General features: G+C 37.5%; 2 protein-coding genes across 4 annotated transcripts in view; one reads left to right on the forward strand and one right to left on the reverse strand.

Annotated features, from left to right (window-relative positions):
* The first annotated feature begins 615 nt into the window (after positions 1-615).
* Positions 616-11,912, forward strand: faxdc2 (fatty acid hydroxylase domain containing 2). The gene is made up of 9 exons (XM_037747932.1): positions 616-726; positions 2,995-3,026; positions 5,781-5,878; positions 6,787-6,890; positions 7,885-8,006; positions 9,389-9,594; positions 10,440-10,545; positions 10,697-10,863; positions 11,540-11,912. Exons 1-9 carry the CDS (start codon positions 702-704, stop codon positions 11,694-11,696), a joined length of 1,017 nt encoding a protein of 338 aa, XP_037603860.1. The 5' UTR covers positions 616-701; the 3' UTR covers positions 11,697-11,912.
* A 2,632-nt stretch (positions 11,913-14,544) lies between these two features.
* The window catches only part of larp1 (La ribonucleoprotein 1, translational regulator), a 54,011-nt gene continuing 50,029 nt past the window's right edge, over positions 14,545-18,526 (reverse strand). For all 3 annotated transcript variants that reach the window (XM_037747931.1, XM_037747930.1, XM_037747929.1), the window contains one exon: positions 14,545-18,354. In XM_037747931.1, coding sequence (XP_037603859.1) covers positions 18,136-18,354 — 219 coding nt within the window. In that variant the 3' untranslated portion in view covers positions 14,545-18,135. The remainder of the gene's footprint in view (positions 18,355-18,526) is intronic.

Here is an 18,526-nt window from a genome sequence, read left to right on the forward strand (position 1 = left end):
TACAGAAAAGAAGTATACTTGGCTTATACTGACAAGTATATAGAAAAGTCTAACTATACCTGGCTTATACTGACAAGTATACAGAAAAGAAGTATACTTGGCTTATACTGACAAGTATACAGAAAAGAAGTATACTTGGCTTATACTGACAAGTATACAGAAAAGTCTAAGTATACTCGACTTGTAGGCTTACTTGTACTTAATCTTTTGATCGAGATATACTTCAGAAAAGTATACTTAAGCCTTATAGGCCTACAGAAAGGTATACTTGGCTTGTAGTTGTGCTTACTTTTTGATAGAGTAGCCTATTCAAGTGTGTGAGGCTAATTCTTTAAAGATTTCTTTTCTAAGAATAAACGCTTGATATCATGTTATTAATCTAATAATAACTGCAACGGAGTGTGTTCTTCTGTTTTCTACTCTCACTTATTACTCAAATGTGTTTTTTTCCCCCTGAGCATACTTGGCTATATAACAGCCTCCCTGCTGAGTTTCAACCTTCACCTGGTTACATGTGGACTAATGGCTTCACATCCCTCACATTAGGAACCAAACAACTACAGCAGCTACTTCCTGGTAGAGCTCCAGTCAGCTGACCAAGAACCAGCCAATCAGAAGTAGTGCGCTGTAGTAAATACACGGTTGTTTTGACAGCGTGCAGCACCGACAGAGAGGGAGAAAGAGAAAGAGAGAGAAGAGACATGACGGTGGAGACAAGAGTCAGCGGTGAGTCGGTGCTTTCTTTATTTATTTGACCAGTAACAAGTCTGTGCAGTCGGTTTTTGTCACGTTTAAAGCTGTAGTTGCTTTATTTATGTATTTATTTAGCACAATTTAAGACTATACAACATAACCAAAAAATAAATGAATGATATAAAGTGCAGGAAGTTGCAAAAAAAAACACTGGGCTTATCTGAAGCCTCCACCTATAGAGACAAGATTAATATAAAGAAATAATATGACTACATAATAGTGATAACAAACAATTAGGACAAGATATATATAATAACAACAATAACAATACAGTAAATATATAAAAAAAGACACGTGTGTGTGTGTGAGAGTGTGTGTGTTGCGTGGAAGTGTATGGTTAGTGTTTGTGAGGAGGATATTGATTAAAAATATCTATAAAGCTATATTTACAGCTGTCTGTATGGTCAAAACAAAGCAGTGTTAAGACAGCACGGTTCATAATATGCATGTAAAGTGCTTCTTTCAATGAAGTATAAGTTCTCTATTAGTTTTACTATAATACTCTGATGTGTGGCATAAATTTGGCTTCATGCAATCATTGTTCTGATGGATTATTTTGCCAAGACTATGTCTGTTTTTTTATTATTTTTTTTTAATATAAATTTAGTTAATACAAAATACTTAATGTTCTTTTTTCTATTCTTTCTTTTTATTTGTATTATTATTATTATTTTTTCTTTTCTTAATTTTATTTCAATTTTGAATGTTGAAGTTGTTTTCTCTAGTGTACTTTAGTGAGTTTGTCTCTAAGCTCAACTACTTAAATTAAATTGGTTTATAAACTATTGCAATTGAGAATTGTAAATTGCATATATGAAAACAACCTCGGAAAAAAGGGAAAAAATAAAGTATAAAAAAACAACAAAAAAACTTGATGTTCAGTTCAAGCCCAAACTGCGATCTTAGTTTTCTCTTATTTAGTCTAATTAGCAGCCAATAATAAATATAGTAAAAAGCAGTGTATTTATTTCTACAGTAAACAATCCGCATATTCTTTGCATTTCTGAAGCTGCAGCTTGGTAATTAAAAAAATGAAAAATAATTATAATCAAAATCAATATAATTTCTGTTAATTAACTAGCCAATAATGTTTAAGCACCAACTGTAATGTTCCTATAGATGTTTCACTTAAAGATCCCCTATATTTTTAGACATGCAAATACTCTGCTTTGAATAATTTGTGCCAAATGTGTTTTTTCTCCAAAAAAAAGTTAAATTAACAAGTAAATTTTATTTTAGAATATGGAAAATGTATGAATATGCAAATGTTTCCTGCTTCAAAAAATAACTATTCTATTATATGGCTTCAAAACTAGTTGTCATGTCACAAAATCATCTTCTTCGTCTTCTACCGTCAAACTCTGCACATACATCATTCTACACAGTGAAGCTCAGTGACATAACATAACATACAAAACATGTTTTTCAGTGGAGGGGAGCTTTTCTTCTGAAACATCCTGAGGATGTTTTTTCTTTTCGTTCCCTAAACTTTCTATTTCTTGCTCAACTACCATCAGAGAGACAGAGTGGATGTAGGGCAGGTCGTTATCCCCAAGAATTTGACTGGAAAAAGTGCTCACTGTGAGAGGGACGGATTATAATAGGATTATTTATAATCCTCTAGCTGTAAATTTTGCACCGGGCTTCACAGCACTCTGATGATTATTGTACTGTGGAAAAATAAAAAAAACAGTCCGAGATGTTTAAACTGTTTAATTAATTCACATTTTTGTGTTAGAATAGCCTTAATCAGTGGAGGTTCAGTATATGAAGCCATGTGTGAGAGTTATGTAATTTATTAAATATGAATTCCTTCTTAATGAAAAACAAACACTGTGAGTTTTGTCACACTGTAGAAGGTTAGAAAGAAAAAGTTATTTTCTAAAACTAAAAAACAAAAACTTGATCTTCATCAAAAAAGGAAAATAAAAAAAACAGTTTCATTTAAACTCACTATTATTTTTGTAGACCCGCCGGGATTAGGCCACCTTCCTTTCCAAATAAACAGCAGAACATTTAATCTGTAATCTTTGGACATCAGTCATTTTGGGACAGCACACAAATCCCATTTGCCTCCAAAATCATCCATTTTAGTGTAATTTAAATATGTTTTGCTGAGATTCAATTCTATTTTTTATTAGTAACAATAGATGATGTGGTTACTCCCTTTAATATATGCTCTAATCTGTTATAATACCTGGAAAATAAAGATAAACAGTGTATTTATTATTGTGTTTACAGACATGAGGGGAGCTGCCACAACATGCAGACAGGTAAGAACACAACACCTTTACAACCTCTAATCTGCTATTACCATAATTGACTGGTACAGATCAGATCAGTGGTTCTCAATGAAGGGTCCAGGTACCTCCAGGGGTCCTTTAGGGAGTTCCAGGGGGTCCATAGAAATATGGCGAATTAGTTTATTTTCACTATTTAATTCACTATAAGTGAGCCCAATGTGAGTCATAAGATAGACTGTTGTGATCATAGATGGTTTGACTTCCTCCACAGTTATCTCCTCAACTGTAGTTGACAACTACAGAATTATGGTCTTCATCATGTCTAACAACCGAAATCTTTTCAGATGGAGCTCTCTGAAACTAAATCTTATCGGATGGGGGTCCGTGACGTAATGTGTACTAATTTAGAGGTCCTTGACACGGAAAAGGTTGAGAACCACTGAGATAGATGATCAAAAGCAGGTAGATCAGCAGCAACACAATGCGATGAGTCACAGTCAACACGGGCACACCTCTCTTAGAGGGTGACAGGGTGTTATAGAGTGAAGATACTGTCATCATATGAACCCCAATGAATCCATTGTTACCAACTATGTCATACTAGCTTCTTGGGAAGGAGGTTAGATAACGATCCAAACTTACGCTAAATTTTATAGAGGAAAAACTGGCATGGCCATTTTCAAAGGGGTTCACTGACCTCTGACCTCAAGATATGTGAATGAAAATGGGTTTTATGGGTACTTACGAGTCTCCCCTTTACAGACATGCCCACTTTATGATAATCACATGCCGTTTGGGGCAAGTCATAGTCAAGTCAGCACACTGACACGCTGACAGCTGTTGTTGCCTGTTGGGCTTGTCATTTGTCATTGTTTTGTGTAGTTAATTGATTTCCAATAATAGATATATACATATATTTGCATAAAGCAATCATATTTGCTCACTCCCATGTTGATAAGTTGATGAGTATTAAATACTTGAGAAATGCAAAATTAATTTGCGATTAATCGCAATTAAATATTTTAATCGATTTAGTCTAATTCTCTGATAGGACTCATAAAAGTGGACCTATTACCTGCACTGATATTTCAGTCCTTCACTCTTGTTAGATAGAGGTATAAATCTGAAGTAATGTTTGTTTACACATTCTTAAAAATTTCTTATCTGTCCTACAATCTGAATCCCAATTAGAAATTGTGCCTTTAAATAAAACCTTTTTCTCTTTTGATAAAGTCTGATTTCTCTGTATATTTACCTGTATCATTTCTTTCTCTGTTGCCTTTCTGTAACACACTTTGCAACACGTGCTTTGCATCTAAAACGCTTTTTTCCACCCGCCTGCTTTTGTCTCAACCGTGACTCCGTGACTCCGTGACGTTTGCCTTGTTATTCTTTGGGACAGGTTTGACCTGACAAGCTGCTTTTTTCCCTTCCCCTGCTAATTTATGGAGAGAACAAAGAGAGGATGGCTAATAATGGACCATGTGAAATGTTAAGGAGTGCTTCGACCAGTGACTGTAGAATGAGAGAGTGCAGTATACTGGGAAATATTTACGATATGTTTGTGTGTCCTTTTGGGAGTTTTTGCAAACTTCATTTCGTAGAGATTTGGAGGTAATACATGTAGCACATTAAATGTCCTCATAAGGATAGATACACAAGGATGCATCAGAGTTGTGTAACATTGTTCCCTCTGTTGCCATGGCTGGGCAAAGGGCAGTCGGGGTAAAAGCTGGCATTTCAGAAGGTCTGGTAAATGTGACATCAATCCCCCAGACTTAATTCCTGCTGAGTGACCTGATCCAGTTTTCTCTCAGTGTGGCTGGCTCAGATTGAGCTTTTACTAAATGCACTGTGCATTTGTTGGACACATTTGACATTTAGTAGTCAAGATAAAATAAATACTTGTATCTGGAGCTTCTGCAGCAGAAGATTAAACTTAAATTCAACGATTGTCAAAATTGCGGGAAAAAAAATAAATCAGTTTAAATTAGGGCGGTCAATTGATTAAAATAATTAATCGAGATTAATCGAAAATGAATCGAACATTATTTGTTCAAAACGTAAATTGAAGGGAGATTTGTCAAGTATTTAATACTCTCATCAACATGGGAGTGGACAAATATGCTTGCTTTGTGCAAATATTGTCCAGAAACCCTCACAGGTACTGCACTTAGCAGACAAAATATGCTCAAATCATAACATGGCAAACTGCAGCCCAACAGGCAACAACAGCTGTCAGTGTGTCAGTCGGCTGACTTGACTATGACTTGCCCCAAACTGCATGTGATTATTATAAAGTGGGCATGTCTGTAAAGGGGAGACTCGTGGGTACCCATAGAACCCATTTTCATTCACATATCTTGAGGTCAGAGGTCAAGGAACCCCTTTGAAAATGACCATGCCTGTTTTTCCTCGTAGCATGACATGCAGCAATGGATTCCTTAGGTTTTCTAGTTTCTTATGATATCTGTAGCTTTACTCTAGTCCCAAAACTGAACCTCCTACAGCCTCTGAAAGACAGTAAAGTCAGTCGGGATCACGGGTCTCAGAGGTTCATTAAGTCTTGTTTGTCTGTGTAGATCAGCTTTTCACCTACATCTGAATAGACCTAAAAAGCCACAGTGCTGCTGATCCTCACTGTTGTTTTAGAGACATTTCTGCACCATAAGATGTTTCTGTGGGAAACGCTGATTTAGGTCAACATCATGAGATTGCACAGTATCATCAGAGTAACAGAGATGTTCATACATACACTGTTGTTGCCTTTTTTTCTCTGCCCAGGACAGCCCTGGAGGACTGTGGGACTCTGTGAAGAAAGCTGCGGTTGTCATCGGATCTGGAATCTTATTCTTGGCTGCTTTCGGCAACTCACTGACATGGTAGGATTTCTTTACAGGTTGCAACAACCCAAAAGCTTGTCCTGGAATGAACCTGAGGAGAGGCAAGGTCACACACGGGTCATTACATCAATGCACAATAAAATAAGGGAACAGAAACAGAAGAGAAGAGAACTGGATGGGCGGCATCTGAACAGTGCAGAGCAGGACTGGACAGGGTTCAAATTATACTCAGTCTAATCAGGTCAGGTATGGTGTTGATCATATAAATATTTTAGGAAATGAGTTGCCTATGTAACAGGGACAAGATTTTGGCATCAGAAGCGTTCTGATTTCCATTTGTAGACCGAGCAGTATTGACCAATCATGTTTGAGCAGGCTTTGATTGAATGCAGGGAAACAGTCTATGTGGAGAGCAAAAGAGGTGGAATGCATTGGCCGAAATGCCATCTGGGAACCCACTGGCTGTCGTCTGGCGATGATTTCGCTTGTTATTGGGTTAAAATTAGCTTCTAAACTGTCTACTTGTGAAACAGTTTCTCAACTCCAACTCCAGTCTCGCATCTCAAGTGGCTAATAGGACTGTAAACAATGAGCGGCGCACGGAAGAGGAAGTCTTGGCCCAGATATTCGCTGGCTACACCGGAACCCCAGAAATATACTGTAGTCCCTTTCCCCCGGAGGCTTATCCATCATTAGACCGATAGCCAATGGGCTCTGAGATTATGGGTTGCTAGGTGGTTCTGAGCCATCACAAACTTATTGGAAATCAGGTCTCAAAGCCTGAGAGTCCTGCAATTTGGAGGCTGGTGCACCAGTGTATATGTAAATGTTGGTGGCAAAAAGTGTGAGATGTGTTCTCCAGGAAAAAAAAGTGTACGGAAGAATAAAAAACAGTTTTAACCGTGTTAGAAAATGATCTTTTTTGTTGTTGTTGTTTCCTCCTCCAGGCATCTTCAGAGATTCTGGGGAGCTTCAGGAGATTTCTGGCAGAACTTGTGGACCTATCTGCACGTGTCATTTGAGGGTCATCATACTACTTTGTTCTACTTAGGTAAGAAATAACAACGGGTTAGTTTTGTTTGTGTTCCGTAGAGGTACATGTTGCAACCAGCAGACAGACAGGTCTTTGTGAGGCCAAATCAAACACTATCTGTTTACTACATGATAACAGAATGAATGACCTGCTTTGTATCAGTACATACTTTGTACTGGACATTACTACACACAACACTTGGACATATAAATGGATCTATATAACTCTCTAACCACTCCTTTCATTTTAGATTTTTCACAGTACAGTACTTTGAAATATGTACTAATGTAGCTTTAAATTGGATTTCACACTTGACTTCATCTCCCCTGAGACACAAACAGGGCTTTGTTCTCAGAATTATGAGGCTGCACAAAAGAGAACCTTATTTGGTGTCAGCCACAGAGGAAATACCACGTTTGCATAGCATTGAGGGCAGTTGTTCAGTTAAGCATATCAAGTCATGACCTCTGGGCTCGACTTAGTCACACTTATGGTGCAGCCATCATGTTGTGTCATTAACTGTCCAGCTGTTTTGCACATCGGGATATCAGATATTATCTGTGTTAGAACGTCATGTACTCTCAGCCCAAAACAATTTGCATTACAAGATAGGGCAGATAGTGTTTCCAGTGTAACAGGTAGGGTGTTGTTCTGAAGGGATTATGTAATATGTATTAATATAAATCAATAAAGTGCATTCATACAGTGCAATAAAAGTCACATCACAAGGTGCAGTCCAGCTTCATATCTGTGATAACGTTAATTACCTTAGATTGCTGAAAAACAAAATCCCTGATCTTAAAGTGTTGTCAAAAATATGGAAGTATCAATACATATTGATACAGAATATTTGAAACGGTTTCCATAAAATGCTGAATGCTGAAAAAATATCAACATTTATCATCAAATTGTTAACTCTTTTTTTTTTTTTTCATTTCGCTGAATTATTCAGGCCCAGGTCAGTGGTTGCCATGTCGTCCCTCTCTGACAGCAGCTTTGTTCTTCTCAACAGGTACGATGTTGGTTCCCACTCTGGCATTCGGGGTGACGAATGGTCTGCTGCTGTTGGTGGACACCACTGGTAAACCCTCCTTCATCACTCGCTACCGCATCCAGGTGGACAAGAATAACCCGGTATGTTCCTTATTGAATCTGTTACAGTATCTCCTCCAGTTTCACTATCAATACCACCAGTAGTACCTTTACTATTGTTATTACTACTAGGAATTTTATATTTGATATCACTGAGATACCAACATTGAGAGAAGCTTTATCAGTCGTTAAACATTTTTTGTGGATAAATCTTTTTGTTTAATGGTAATTTAATAGAGAACAAGCGTGTAGACATTATTGCAAAATACAGCAATAGTCTCATCGCTGACATCACAATAATTATCCCGATATATAAAAGTGACATGGAATAAATTTAAAATAAATGAATAGATCTAAATTTTGCCCCAATTGGAAAAAAAATACATGAATGAATGTGCAATAAATAAATAAAGAATATTATATTTTTCTGTATTTATTGATTTATTTATATGTGTATTTCCTTATTTATTTTCAGTTGTATTGATATTGTTATATTTTATTCCTACATTTATTTCCACATTGATTTATTAATTTATACATTTCTTCATTTATGTTTATTGATTCATATATTTATTAATTTATTTCCTGTGTTACTTCTGGGCCCAAATATGTAATATACAGTGTATATACAGTATATGTATATATATATATATATATATATATATATATTTATGTGTGACAGATTATCATGTGATAGATTTTGAAATGAAAACTATTTTATTGAATGAAAATGCTGATATTGTCTTACATGTATGTAAATGCACTGCCCTCAGTGTTGCTGATGTGATGTGTCCACCTGTCTGTTTGACCAAAGTCCTCTCACTGTGTTTGATTAACAGATGTGGATTGACACTGGGGAGATAAAGACTAACATTACTGATAACCAGGGCTGGAAGGTTACTCTCAAAGTGTAATCAGATTATTGATTACCTTTCAAAGATTATAACGAGGGACACAGTGCACAGGAAGCTTGATGGAATAAACATATCTATCAGTCAATTTCCGGTTGATTATACCCCCATAATTCATGAATACAGGATTTACCACCTTAATGGGGGGACAAACGTTCATAAGATTTTGTCATAATCAATAGTAATAAACTGATGATGCCATAAAACCTTACATCACCTACGATGAGCTAATCTGTGACAATCTGCTGAGTCGTCATGTGTGTCCTGTTTACTTTATAATGTCCATTACTCTGAGCCAAGATATTGAAGCTCTATGACTGATAATAACCGTCTGAACTCGAGCCCTGTTAGTCATAAACAAAACCAGGATGTGCTGCTTTTATCAAGCAATCTATCTATGTATCTTACATTCAGTTATTTGAACGTCAGATGGCCATTTTAGCTGACAATTCACAATGACAGCTGCAGCATTATATCCAGTTTCCGCTCTCTGACTCCCTCCTCGTCCTCCAGGTGGATCCAGTTAAGCTTCGCCACGTGCTGAAGACTATCATGTTCAACCATATGTTCATCTCGGGGCCCATGGTGGTGGTGGCTTACTACCTGATGACCTCGAGAGGGGACCCCTGTGGCCCTGAGCTGCCCACTTTCCAGTGGGCCCTGATGGAGCTGGCTGCCTTCTCCATCATGGAGGAAGTTATTTTTTACTATTCACACAGGTTTGGATCATTAATTGTAATATTTTACACCTCTGCTTTTTATACTGTCACATGTCAAAATGTCTTAAAAAAGGCCTATACAAAGACAGTTGTCATTGGTACACTGACGTTTACACTTTACTGCCACCTAGTGGTAAGAGTGAAGGATGAGAATATAAAGAAAACAAAAGCCCATATTTTACTGTATTGCTAAAACTTTTTTTTTTTTTTTTTTACCAGGGCCAGAAAATAATAAATAATGAAAGTAATGACCTTTCACCTAGTTGCATAGTTTCTATTTTCCCAATAATTTGGCTTATTAACAAACAGTAGTTACCCTTAGTACACTTCTGCTCCACTACATTTCAGAGGGAAATATTGTACCTTTTACTCCACATTTATTTTGTACCTTTAGTTACTTTGCCGATTCTGATTAATAACACAAACTCTAATCAACAAATAAATTATGATGTATTATTTATTATACGTTAAGATAAGACTTGATTTGTTCCCAAGCTACCCAGCAGTATATAAACAAATTCAGATTAGCTCCACCTTTACCAGCAGCAAAGTTAAAGTGGTGTAAACATGAATAAATCCATAATTATAATCCAATAATATAAAATATTATTCTGAAATGGGTCTTTCTACATAATGATTAAGTATATTATGTTAATCCTTTTGTATTTTTACTTTTGAATGCATGACTTTTACTTGTAACGGAGTATTTCTACACTGTAGTATTGCTACTTTTATTTTAATAAAATATCTGAGTACTTCTCCCACCACTGCTATACTTTTAGTCTTGTTGTTAAAAATGTATCAGGAGATAACTGGATTTTTATCCCCATCTTCTTTTCTCTCAGGCTGTTCCACCAGCCCAGCCTCTACAAGCGTTTCCACAAACAGCACCATGAGTGGACCGCTCCCATTGGCGTCGTCTGCATCTACGCTCATCCTCTGGAGCATATGGTGAATGATCCCCTCCCTGCGTTTCATTTTATTTTTCTATGTCTTTCTCAGTCACGCTCTTCACATTTTTAAGATTTGAGTACAATAGATCTTTTGCTGCTGATTTTCCTCGGCCATTAAAGCCAGTTTGTTTCTTCCTCATTGCCGTTAGATCTCCAACATGCTGCCGGTGGCGCTCGGGCCGGTGATCCTGGGCTCCCACCTGGCCACCACCTGCATGTGGTACTGCCTGGCTCTGATCAGCACCACCATCTCCCACTGTGGATACCACCTCCCCTTCCTGCCCTCACCCGAGTTCCACGACTTCCACCACCTCAGGTGATTCCACTGGTCCACTCTTCCCAGTACAGTACTTTTTAATAGGATTTAATGATTTTTTTCGGGTTGTCCATACGTCCGGTTCATTCTCGTGAACGTGATATCTCAGGAACGCCTGGAAGGAAGTTCTTCCTATTCAGCACAAACTTAGATTTGGATTCCAGGATGAACTAATTCGATTTTTTATGACATTTTTTTAAATAATATTTCTTATGACATACTATACTATGACTTTTTTATGACATACTATACTATCTTTTTTGTCCTACTATACTATGATTTGTTTTTATATTTGTATGACATACTATGTAGTATGACTTTTTTATGATATTATTTGACATATACTATGACTTTTTATGATATTTTTTATGACATTTTTTTTTTTTTACATACTATACTATGACTTTTTTTAGGATATTTGTTATGACATACTAAACGATGACATTTTTTGTGACATTTTTATGACATACTACACTGACTGTTTTTTTTTTACGATATTTTAATGACATACTATGCTATGACGTTTTGTAATATTTTTTATGACATACTATACTATGACCTTTTTCTGATATATATATTTTTTAAAATGTTATAATTTTATCTTTTTCCTTGTGAGTTAGATTCTTGCTCTTATATAATCGTATCAGTTGTCCTCACACGTCTTATGTGGTTCCAGGTTCACCCAGTGTTTCGGGGTCTTCGGCGTGCTGGATCGGCTCCACGGCACCGACACCAAATTTAGGCAGACCAAGCAATATGAACGCCACACTCTGCTCACCGGTCTCACCCCTATGAATGAGAGCATCCCCGACACACCCAAGAAGGGTCATTGATGGCCTGTGACCCATCTGACCTTTAACCTCAGGCCTTGCTACAAGTTTGGGATCGTGATATGGGGACATAAGGCTCCCAATCATAAATGACTATTAGATTTGAATTATTTTAATCCTGAAAACCTGTTGATCAGTTTCAGACAGTGAAAGTCTGCGGCCACAAACCTCATATTTAATTTTTCCAAGCAGAAATGTTGCACTTTATTAGATATGCAGATCCTTGATAAGGTAGGTGTAAGAATTTGGTGGTTGATAAGCGTGAAAACAAATCTTTTCACTTTGCTGCACTCTGCCATAACCTCCCTTCTCAGGGGAAGGAGCCATGTTCAGCCCTCGGCCAGGTTACCTTCAGTCAATGTTGATTTTCTCAGCTTTTCAAATATGAGCGACCAGCTGTCACTACCCATAAAACCTTGTGTTTTAGGGTTGTTTGCTGACAGCGATTCAATTTCGCTCTTATCATCCTTACCTGGTTAAACTAATGACATATTCTTACTTTTCTTCTTGAATCTTCGCTTTAACGTCAGTAGAGTCTATTATAAACACATGCACATTACTCTTAAGTCATGTATTAATTCTTATAAACACATTTTGTATTAATGTTTAGCAACAGCACTTCCAGCTCAGCAGTCCCGACTCTTCTGTTGCGTTCACTTGATGCTCAGACAGAAGATACATTTGCACTTTTCAATTCCGCGGTGTCAAAACCTTGAATGTAAAATGTCTTTATGTTTTACATGAGGCCTCAGTAATTGTTGTATAATAAGACGTGAATGTTGAAAAAGATCTCCTACCATGATTGATACAATGTTAATATTACTGGACTGTTTAATATTAAAACATTTTAAAGAAGACACGTGCGTAACTTCTTTTTTTTCTTCTTGGTCTTTTCCTCATGGCAAGTCTAGGATATAGTAATGTAATGAACTATTTTAATGGTTCATATATAGTTATTTCTTATTAAGGCTTTATGGAATTTTCTTTTTTTTCAGTCTCCAGACATCATAACCAGCCATATTATTCTTAGCGGCATCACAAAATGAATGTCAAGTAATTTCTTGCTCCTAAATTCAGATAAAACTGAGATGCACGTCATTGGCCCTGCTCGACATAGACATCAGTTTGAGCAAGTAACAGTATCTTTAGATAACTGTGATATCTCGAAGTTCGACAGTTAAAATCTTGGTGTTACATTCGATTCAACTCTTTCTTTTGATCAGCACATTCAAGATCGCCTTCTTTTACCTACTTAACATCGCTAAATCAGGTGTTCTTTATCCATGGCTGGCATTAGAATGCGTCCCCGTATGATTTGTTTTGACATACTATATTATGACTTTTTTGACGTACTATACTATGACTATTTTTTATTTTTTTTCAACATACTATTCTATGACTTTTTTTCAACTTACTAAACTATAACTTTTTTTTCGACATACTATACCATGTCTTTTTTTCAGACATACTATACTATGACTTTTCTCGACTATGACTTTTCTCGACTATGACTTTTTTTCAACATACTATACTATGACTTTTTTCAACGTACTATACTATGAATTTTTTTTTCAAATATTTTGACATACTATACTATGACTTTTTTTCAACATACTATGACTTTTTTTTCGACATACTATAATAGCCTTATTTTCAACATACTATACAAAAACTTTTTTTTACACTATACATAGTATGTCAAAAAAAGTAAAAAAAAAAAAGTCATAGTATATAGTATGTCTAAGAAAGAGTAAGTATATATGTAAAAAAAAAAAAAAAAGTAAAAAAGTCATAGTATGTCGAAAAAAACCGATAATATAGCATGTAAAAAAATGTCATATTATATTGTATTGAAAGAAAGTTACAGTATAGTATGTCGAAAAAGTCATATTATAGTATGTCAAATATTTTTTTTAAAAAGTCATAATATAGCATGTTGAAAAAAAGTAAAATAAGTCATAATTTAGTATCTTGAAGAAAGACTTAGTATAGCATGTCGAAAAAAAGTAAAAAAGCCACAGTATAGTACGTCGAAGTAAGAGTTAGTATACTATGTCGAAGGAAAGTAAAACAAAAGTCATAGTATAGTATGTTTTTTTTAAAAAAGCTATAATCATTCTATTGTATCTCACAAGGAAATCAATAAAATGATAACATTAAAAAAGACAGAAGAAATAGATTCTTGTTCTTAGATAGTTGTATCAGTTTTACTCACACGTCATTCCTGGGTCAAGGTACAACCAGTATTTCGGGGTCTTCGGCGTGCTGGATCGGCTCCACGGCTCCAACACCACATTCAGGCACACCAAGCAGTATGAACGCCACAAGCTGCTCACCAGTCTCACCCCCTGTGAACGACAAGATCCCCGACACACCCAAGAAGGAGAAAGTAGTAATAGTAGAAAAAATGTCATAGTATAGTATGTCGAGAAAAAAAACAAAAACATAAAAAGTCATAGTATAGTGTCCCGTAAAAATGTCATTAAAAATATAATAATATAATTGTGGCATTTTTTGGATATATAATACTATTACTTTTTATGACATTTTTTGAGACATTTATATTCTTATTGCATAATATTCTATGACTACAATGTTTTACTGAACTGTTTGATATTAAAACATTTTAAAGAACAGACATACATAATTAATTTTTTTTCCCTCCACGTTGCTATGGTGACAGGACACAAAACAAAAACAAAAATCAACCCCTTCAAAACAAAAACTCAATCTATTGAAACTGCTACATACATGTTGACATGAAGCTAAAGAAACTAGAGATCTGGCTCTTTGTAAAGTTCATTCACTCACTCTCTCACACACGACAGAAATAATCTCTCGGAAGCCAGTGTTTGAGGTTTTTTTGTCCGTTTTGTGTTTTTTTTCTTTATTAAGGAAAAGCATAATTACTACAAATTACAAATAACACTAATAGCGAATCACATCAGCCTACAAAGCAGATATTATGAATATTAAATGTTATAATACAAGATCTCATTCAAGTATTTTACATTTTTCCATTTTATATATTTTTTTGTTCCTTTTTTCCTTTTCATCTTTTTTTCCTCATGACAAGCCTAGGATATAGTAATGTAATGAACTATTTTAATGGTTCATATACAGTTATTTCTTATTCATATGGCTTTATGGAATTTTGTCCTTTTTTTTTTTTCAGTCTCCAGACATCATAACCAGCCATATTCCTCTGAGCGACATCACAAACCCCAGTTGGGCTCTTTCTCTCTTTCCTTTCTCCTCCCTTCCCACGTCCAACACTCATCTCTCCAGTGTCCGGCCCGCTGGCCCATGTCCGTGTAAAACTGACGAGCAGAGGGTGCAGCGCTCCCTAGAGTTAGTCTGGACAGCTAGCAGCAGTTCTATGCTGATAGAGAAGGCTGAAAACTCCCAAAACACCTGAAACCCCCAAATGTCCGGTGACAGGTGCTGATCACATTAGAGGGAGGGATCATGTAACTGTCCCAGGAAGAAGGTCCCCCCTCTAGTGGCTGACTGTCGTGTCTGCAGCCACACACCAGCTCACCCATTCAAAGGCTTCGCTGGTTTTGGGAAACGAGTTTCTTCTTTTCTGAATATTTTGTAGCTCTTATTTTTTCTGTCTTTTTAAACCTCCAGTAAACACTTTGATGCATCAACTGTAAGCCTCTGAAATGGATCCAAATCTCCCTGATAAGGTAACGCAACGAAACATTAAAAAAAAAGAAAAAAAAAAGAAAAGCAAGTACAGCTTTGCATTTTCATGTTTCCAACAATTGTGGATTTAGAGGAAGAAACTGAAACACTGACAGGAACCTCCACTCTGCCGAAACATCAACCAACAAGGCTGAATGATAATTACGCAAAAAGACTTTTAAAAAAAAAGAAAAGAAAAAAAAGAGACAGATGTCCAATACAGTTTGATCTAAAACATTGTCAGGCTTTTTCCAAACTCTTAATTCCTCAAATGCATTTGAACTTTTTTTACTCATGTGACAGGGCTGTTTGACAGTAAATCGCTCGGGAGCAAAAGTTTTGCAACAAATATTGCAGTGTGTCAACAGAAAGTGGGTAATTTCACTACGCATCTGGATATCCATATGTGTATTAAGACTTTTTTTTCCAGAATTCTGTGAACGCCTTCAATTTGAACCCCCAAATCAAATCATTTCTATGCGTTTGTAGACTTAGCAGACGTAATGTTTGTAGAAAACCAAGGGGGCTGAAGATTTAATAATTCGTCTGAGTCATATTAACGGTTTGTTGTTGGAAATTCTGCTCTGTCATCTTGGCAAAAACATCTTTACTAGAAGAAAAAAAGGAGCAAATTAACTGATTTCAACGTGAAACACTATACGCTTACAGATTTCATTGTTGCACTGAATACCAATTGACGCCCTGATGTCAACTTTCCCTTTTGTGTTGTTAACTATGTTCCCGTTTCTGAAATCCACAGATGTTTTTAAACAGCCTGACACGAAGCCCACCTCCATCATAACAACAACAACAACGCTAGAAACACTGCAAATTGAAATTAAAAAGCATTAAATGATAATCATGAGACCATTTAAAAAAAAAAAAAAAAAAAAGAAAAAAAAAAAAAAAGTTAAAGAGTACGTACACATGTAAGGCAAATATATAATCTGTTCTATAAACAATAAAACAAGTAGCAGGGAGCTGTAATCATTTCTCTTCATCTGTCAAATTCACATTTACATTAGTGGAGGAAGAAAAGAATCACTCTCCCATTTGATATCATCAGTACTCGAGTCGGATAAAGATTTAATTATCCACGCGGTTGACTGTAGGAAGCGTGACGACAGAACAGAGTCCAGTCTTGAATTTTTGTCCACAGCGAGGCAAGACATCAAGCTGTGTGTTTGTGTGTGTGTGTGTGGGTGTGTTTGTGTTTTGTATTCAACTTGCTCACACTGCTACATCTGTACCTGTGTGCGACTACACCTGTCAGTGTTCATGCCTGTAACTGATGTGTGTGTGTGTGTGTGTATCCGAGTGTGGAACAGGAAGAGGTGGCGAGCGCCCGAGGCCCAATCGGGCTGAGCGAGCTTCAGCTTTAACAGTGAAGTCGGAGGCCAAATTGTCTTGAGCCTCATGAGCGTCTCCACCCAGAGCACCTGCGACAGAGCACGACGGCCCTCCTCATAACCATCGCTTCTTCAAGTAATCCAGATTGATGATTCCAGTCCTGTATCGTCACTGATGGTCGACTGATGGATGGATGTCAAACGGATGGATGAACGGATGGATGCAGCTCGTCTGACGGGGAGGCGCAGGGGGGCGAGAGAAAGTCAGGAAGATCATCCCAACGCTCCACCCCACTGAAGTGTTTTTGTTTTTTTTTTTATGGGGGAGGGGAAAGGCGACAAACTTCCACCAGGTTTGTTTCAGCACAAAAAGCCACAACTTGCAAACACAGGGAAGAATTACAGGACTTGTAACAGACCGAATGACACTTGGAAGACAGCTCAGAAAGGGTGGCGGAGTGAGGGGTGGGGGGGCGGGATGGTGAAACAGTTTGGCAGACACAGCAGTGGCTTCTGCTGGACACGGTGATCGGGTATATGGGTGATTCCAATGCTGTACAATCGACAATAAGGTGGCGGGCACAAGTTAGAAGCAGTAAAACCATTAAAATAAGGCAACTTTCAATGATCGTGTCCATACTGAGGGATTGATACAAGTCTTTTTTTTCCTCTCTTTTCATCATTTGGTTCGTTAATATTTTCCCCCCTCAATGTTCAGCCATAAAGTAAATCAAATATTAATTTTTTTTTCAGCCACTGTTGGGCTCTGCGGATGGAAAATGTCAGTCGCTCGGTTCAAACCGCTTTGGTCCGGTTGGATGTCAGGAGCAGCACGACCTCCGGCGTGGCCGCTAGCGGGGCTTTCAGATGCTCAGCCTTGTTCAAAACTATTTCCAAGTCTCCAATCTCACCACATGCCGAAGAAATAATAATCATAAATCTGAGATCTGGGGGGGAGGAATCAAATATCTCTCAGCCAAGCAGGACAGTGACGATCAAAGAGGGGTCCCAGCGACGGAGAGGGGGGTCAACATGAAAATGTAAAAAAAATTAAATAAAAATAAAAGGAAAATTTCCAGGGTTGTAAATCACCACTGAACCATCCACCGTGTGGATTGGCAATGATTTGTAAAAAGAAAAAAAAGTGTTTGACACATTATCCATTCCTTGCCTCAAGACAAAAAAAGTATTTTTTTCTCAAAAACGTAATTAATAAACCGTAGCCGTATTAATTATATGTCTTCCGTATTTCTCAATCAAAAGTCGTTGTAGGGGGGAAAAAAATATTCTCATGCTTGAATGAAGAACTGGACGCCCCCTCCCCCCCCTCCTGTGGCGCAGAGAGAACCAGCGACTTGCAGACGTGGTCGAGTTGATCCATGTGGGCCGGCGAGTTTGTGGAGTTACTTCAGTGTCTTGGCATCTGGTGCGGGGTCGGCGACGGGGGCTTTCAGGCTGCTGGGTTTGGCATCATCCTTGGCTGCGGGGCCCTGGGCGGTGGGGGCGGGGCTGGGGCCGGAGCTGGCCTGGCTGTGGGGCCGGCTGGAGGGCAGAGAGGGGTGCCGGCGGCGACCGTCTCCGCTGGATGAGTGTCTTCTGCGGCCCCCTTCCTCCATAGGCGGCTGGAACCGGAAATAACCAGGGTGGAGATTAGATGGATAACAACTTTTTGAAAACAAAAACACTATCGGTGTGATTGCATGCACTAAATAAGTCAACGCCATCTGTGTTTTTTTCCCAGGTTTTTCAAATAGAAACGCCGACTCAGCCGTTAGCAAAAAGCAGTGTGGTAGG

This window comes from Sebastes umbrosus, chromosome 17, assembly GCF_015220745.1.
Source record: "Sebastes umbrosus isolate fSebUmb1 chromosome 17, fSebUmb1.pri, whole genome shotgun sequence".
Lineage (NCBI taxonomy): Eukaryota > Metazoa > Chordata > Actinopteri > Perciformes > Sebastidae > Sebastes > Sebastes umbrosus.

What these genes read in the sequence shown, in the direction of transcription:
- faxdc2 (XM_037747932.1), top strand. Translation starts at nt 702, where the DNA reads ATGACGGTGGAGACAAGAGTCAGCG. An exon ending in CTGCCACAACATGCAGACAG is followed by an intron (nt 3,027 to 5,780) that starts GTAAGAACACAA and finishes TTCTCTGCCCAG; the next exon opens with GACAGCCCTGGAGGACTGTG. An exon ending in ATTTTTTACTATTCACACAG is followed by an intron (nt 9,595 to 10,439) that starts GTTTGGATCATT and finishes CTTTTCTCTCAG; the next exon opens with GCTGTTCCACCAGCCCAGCC.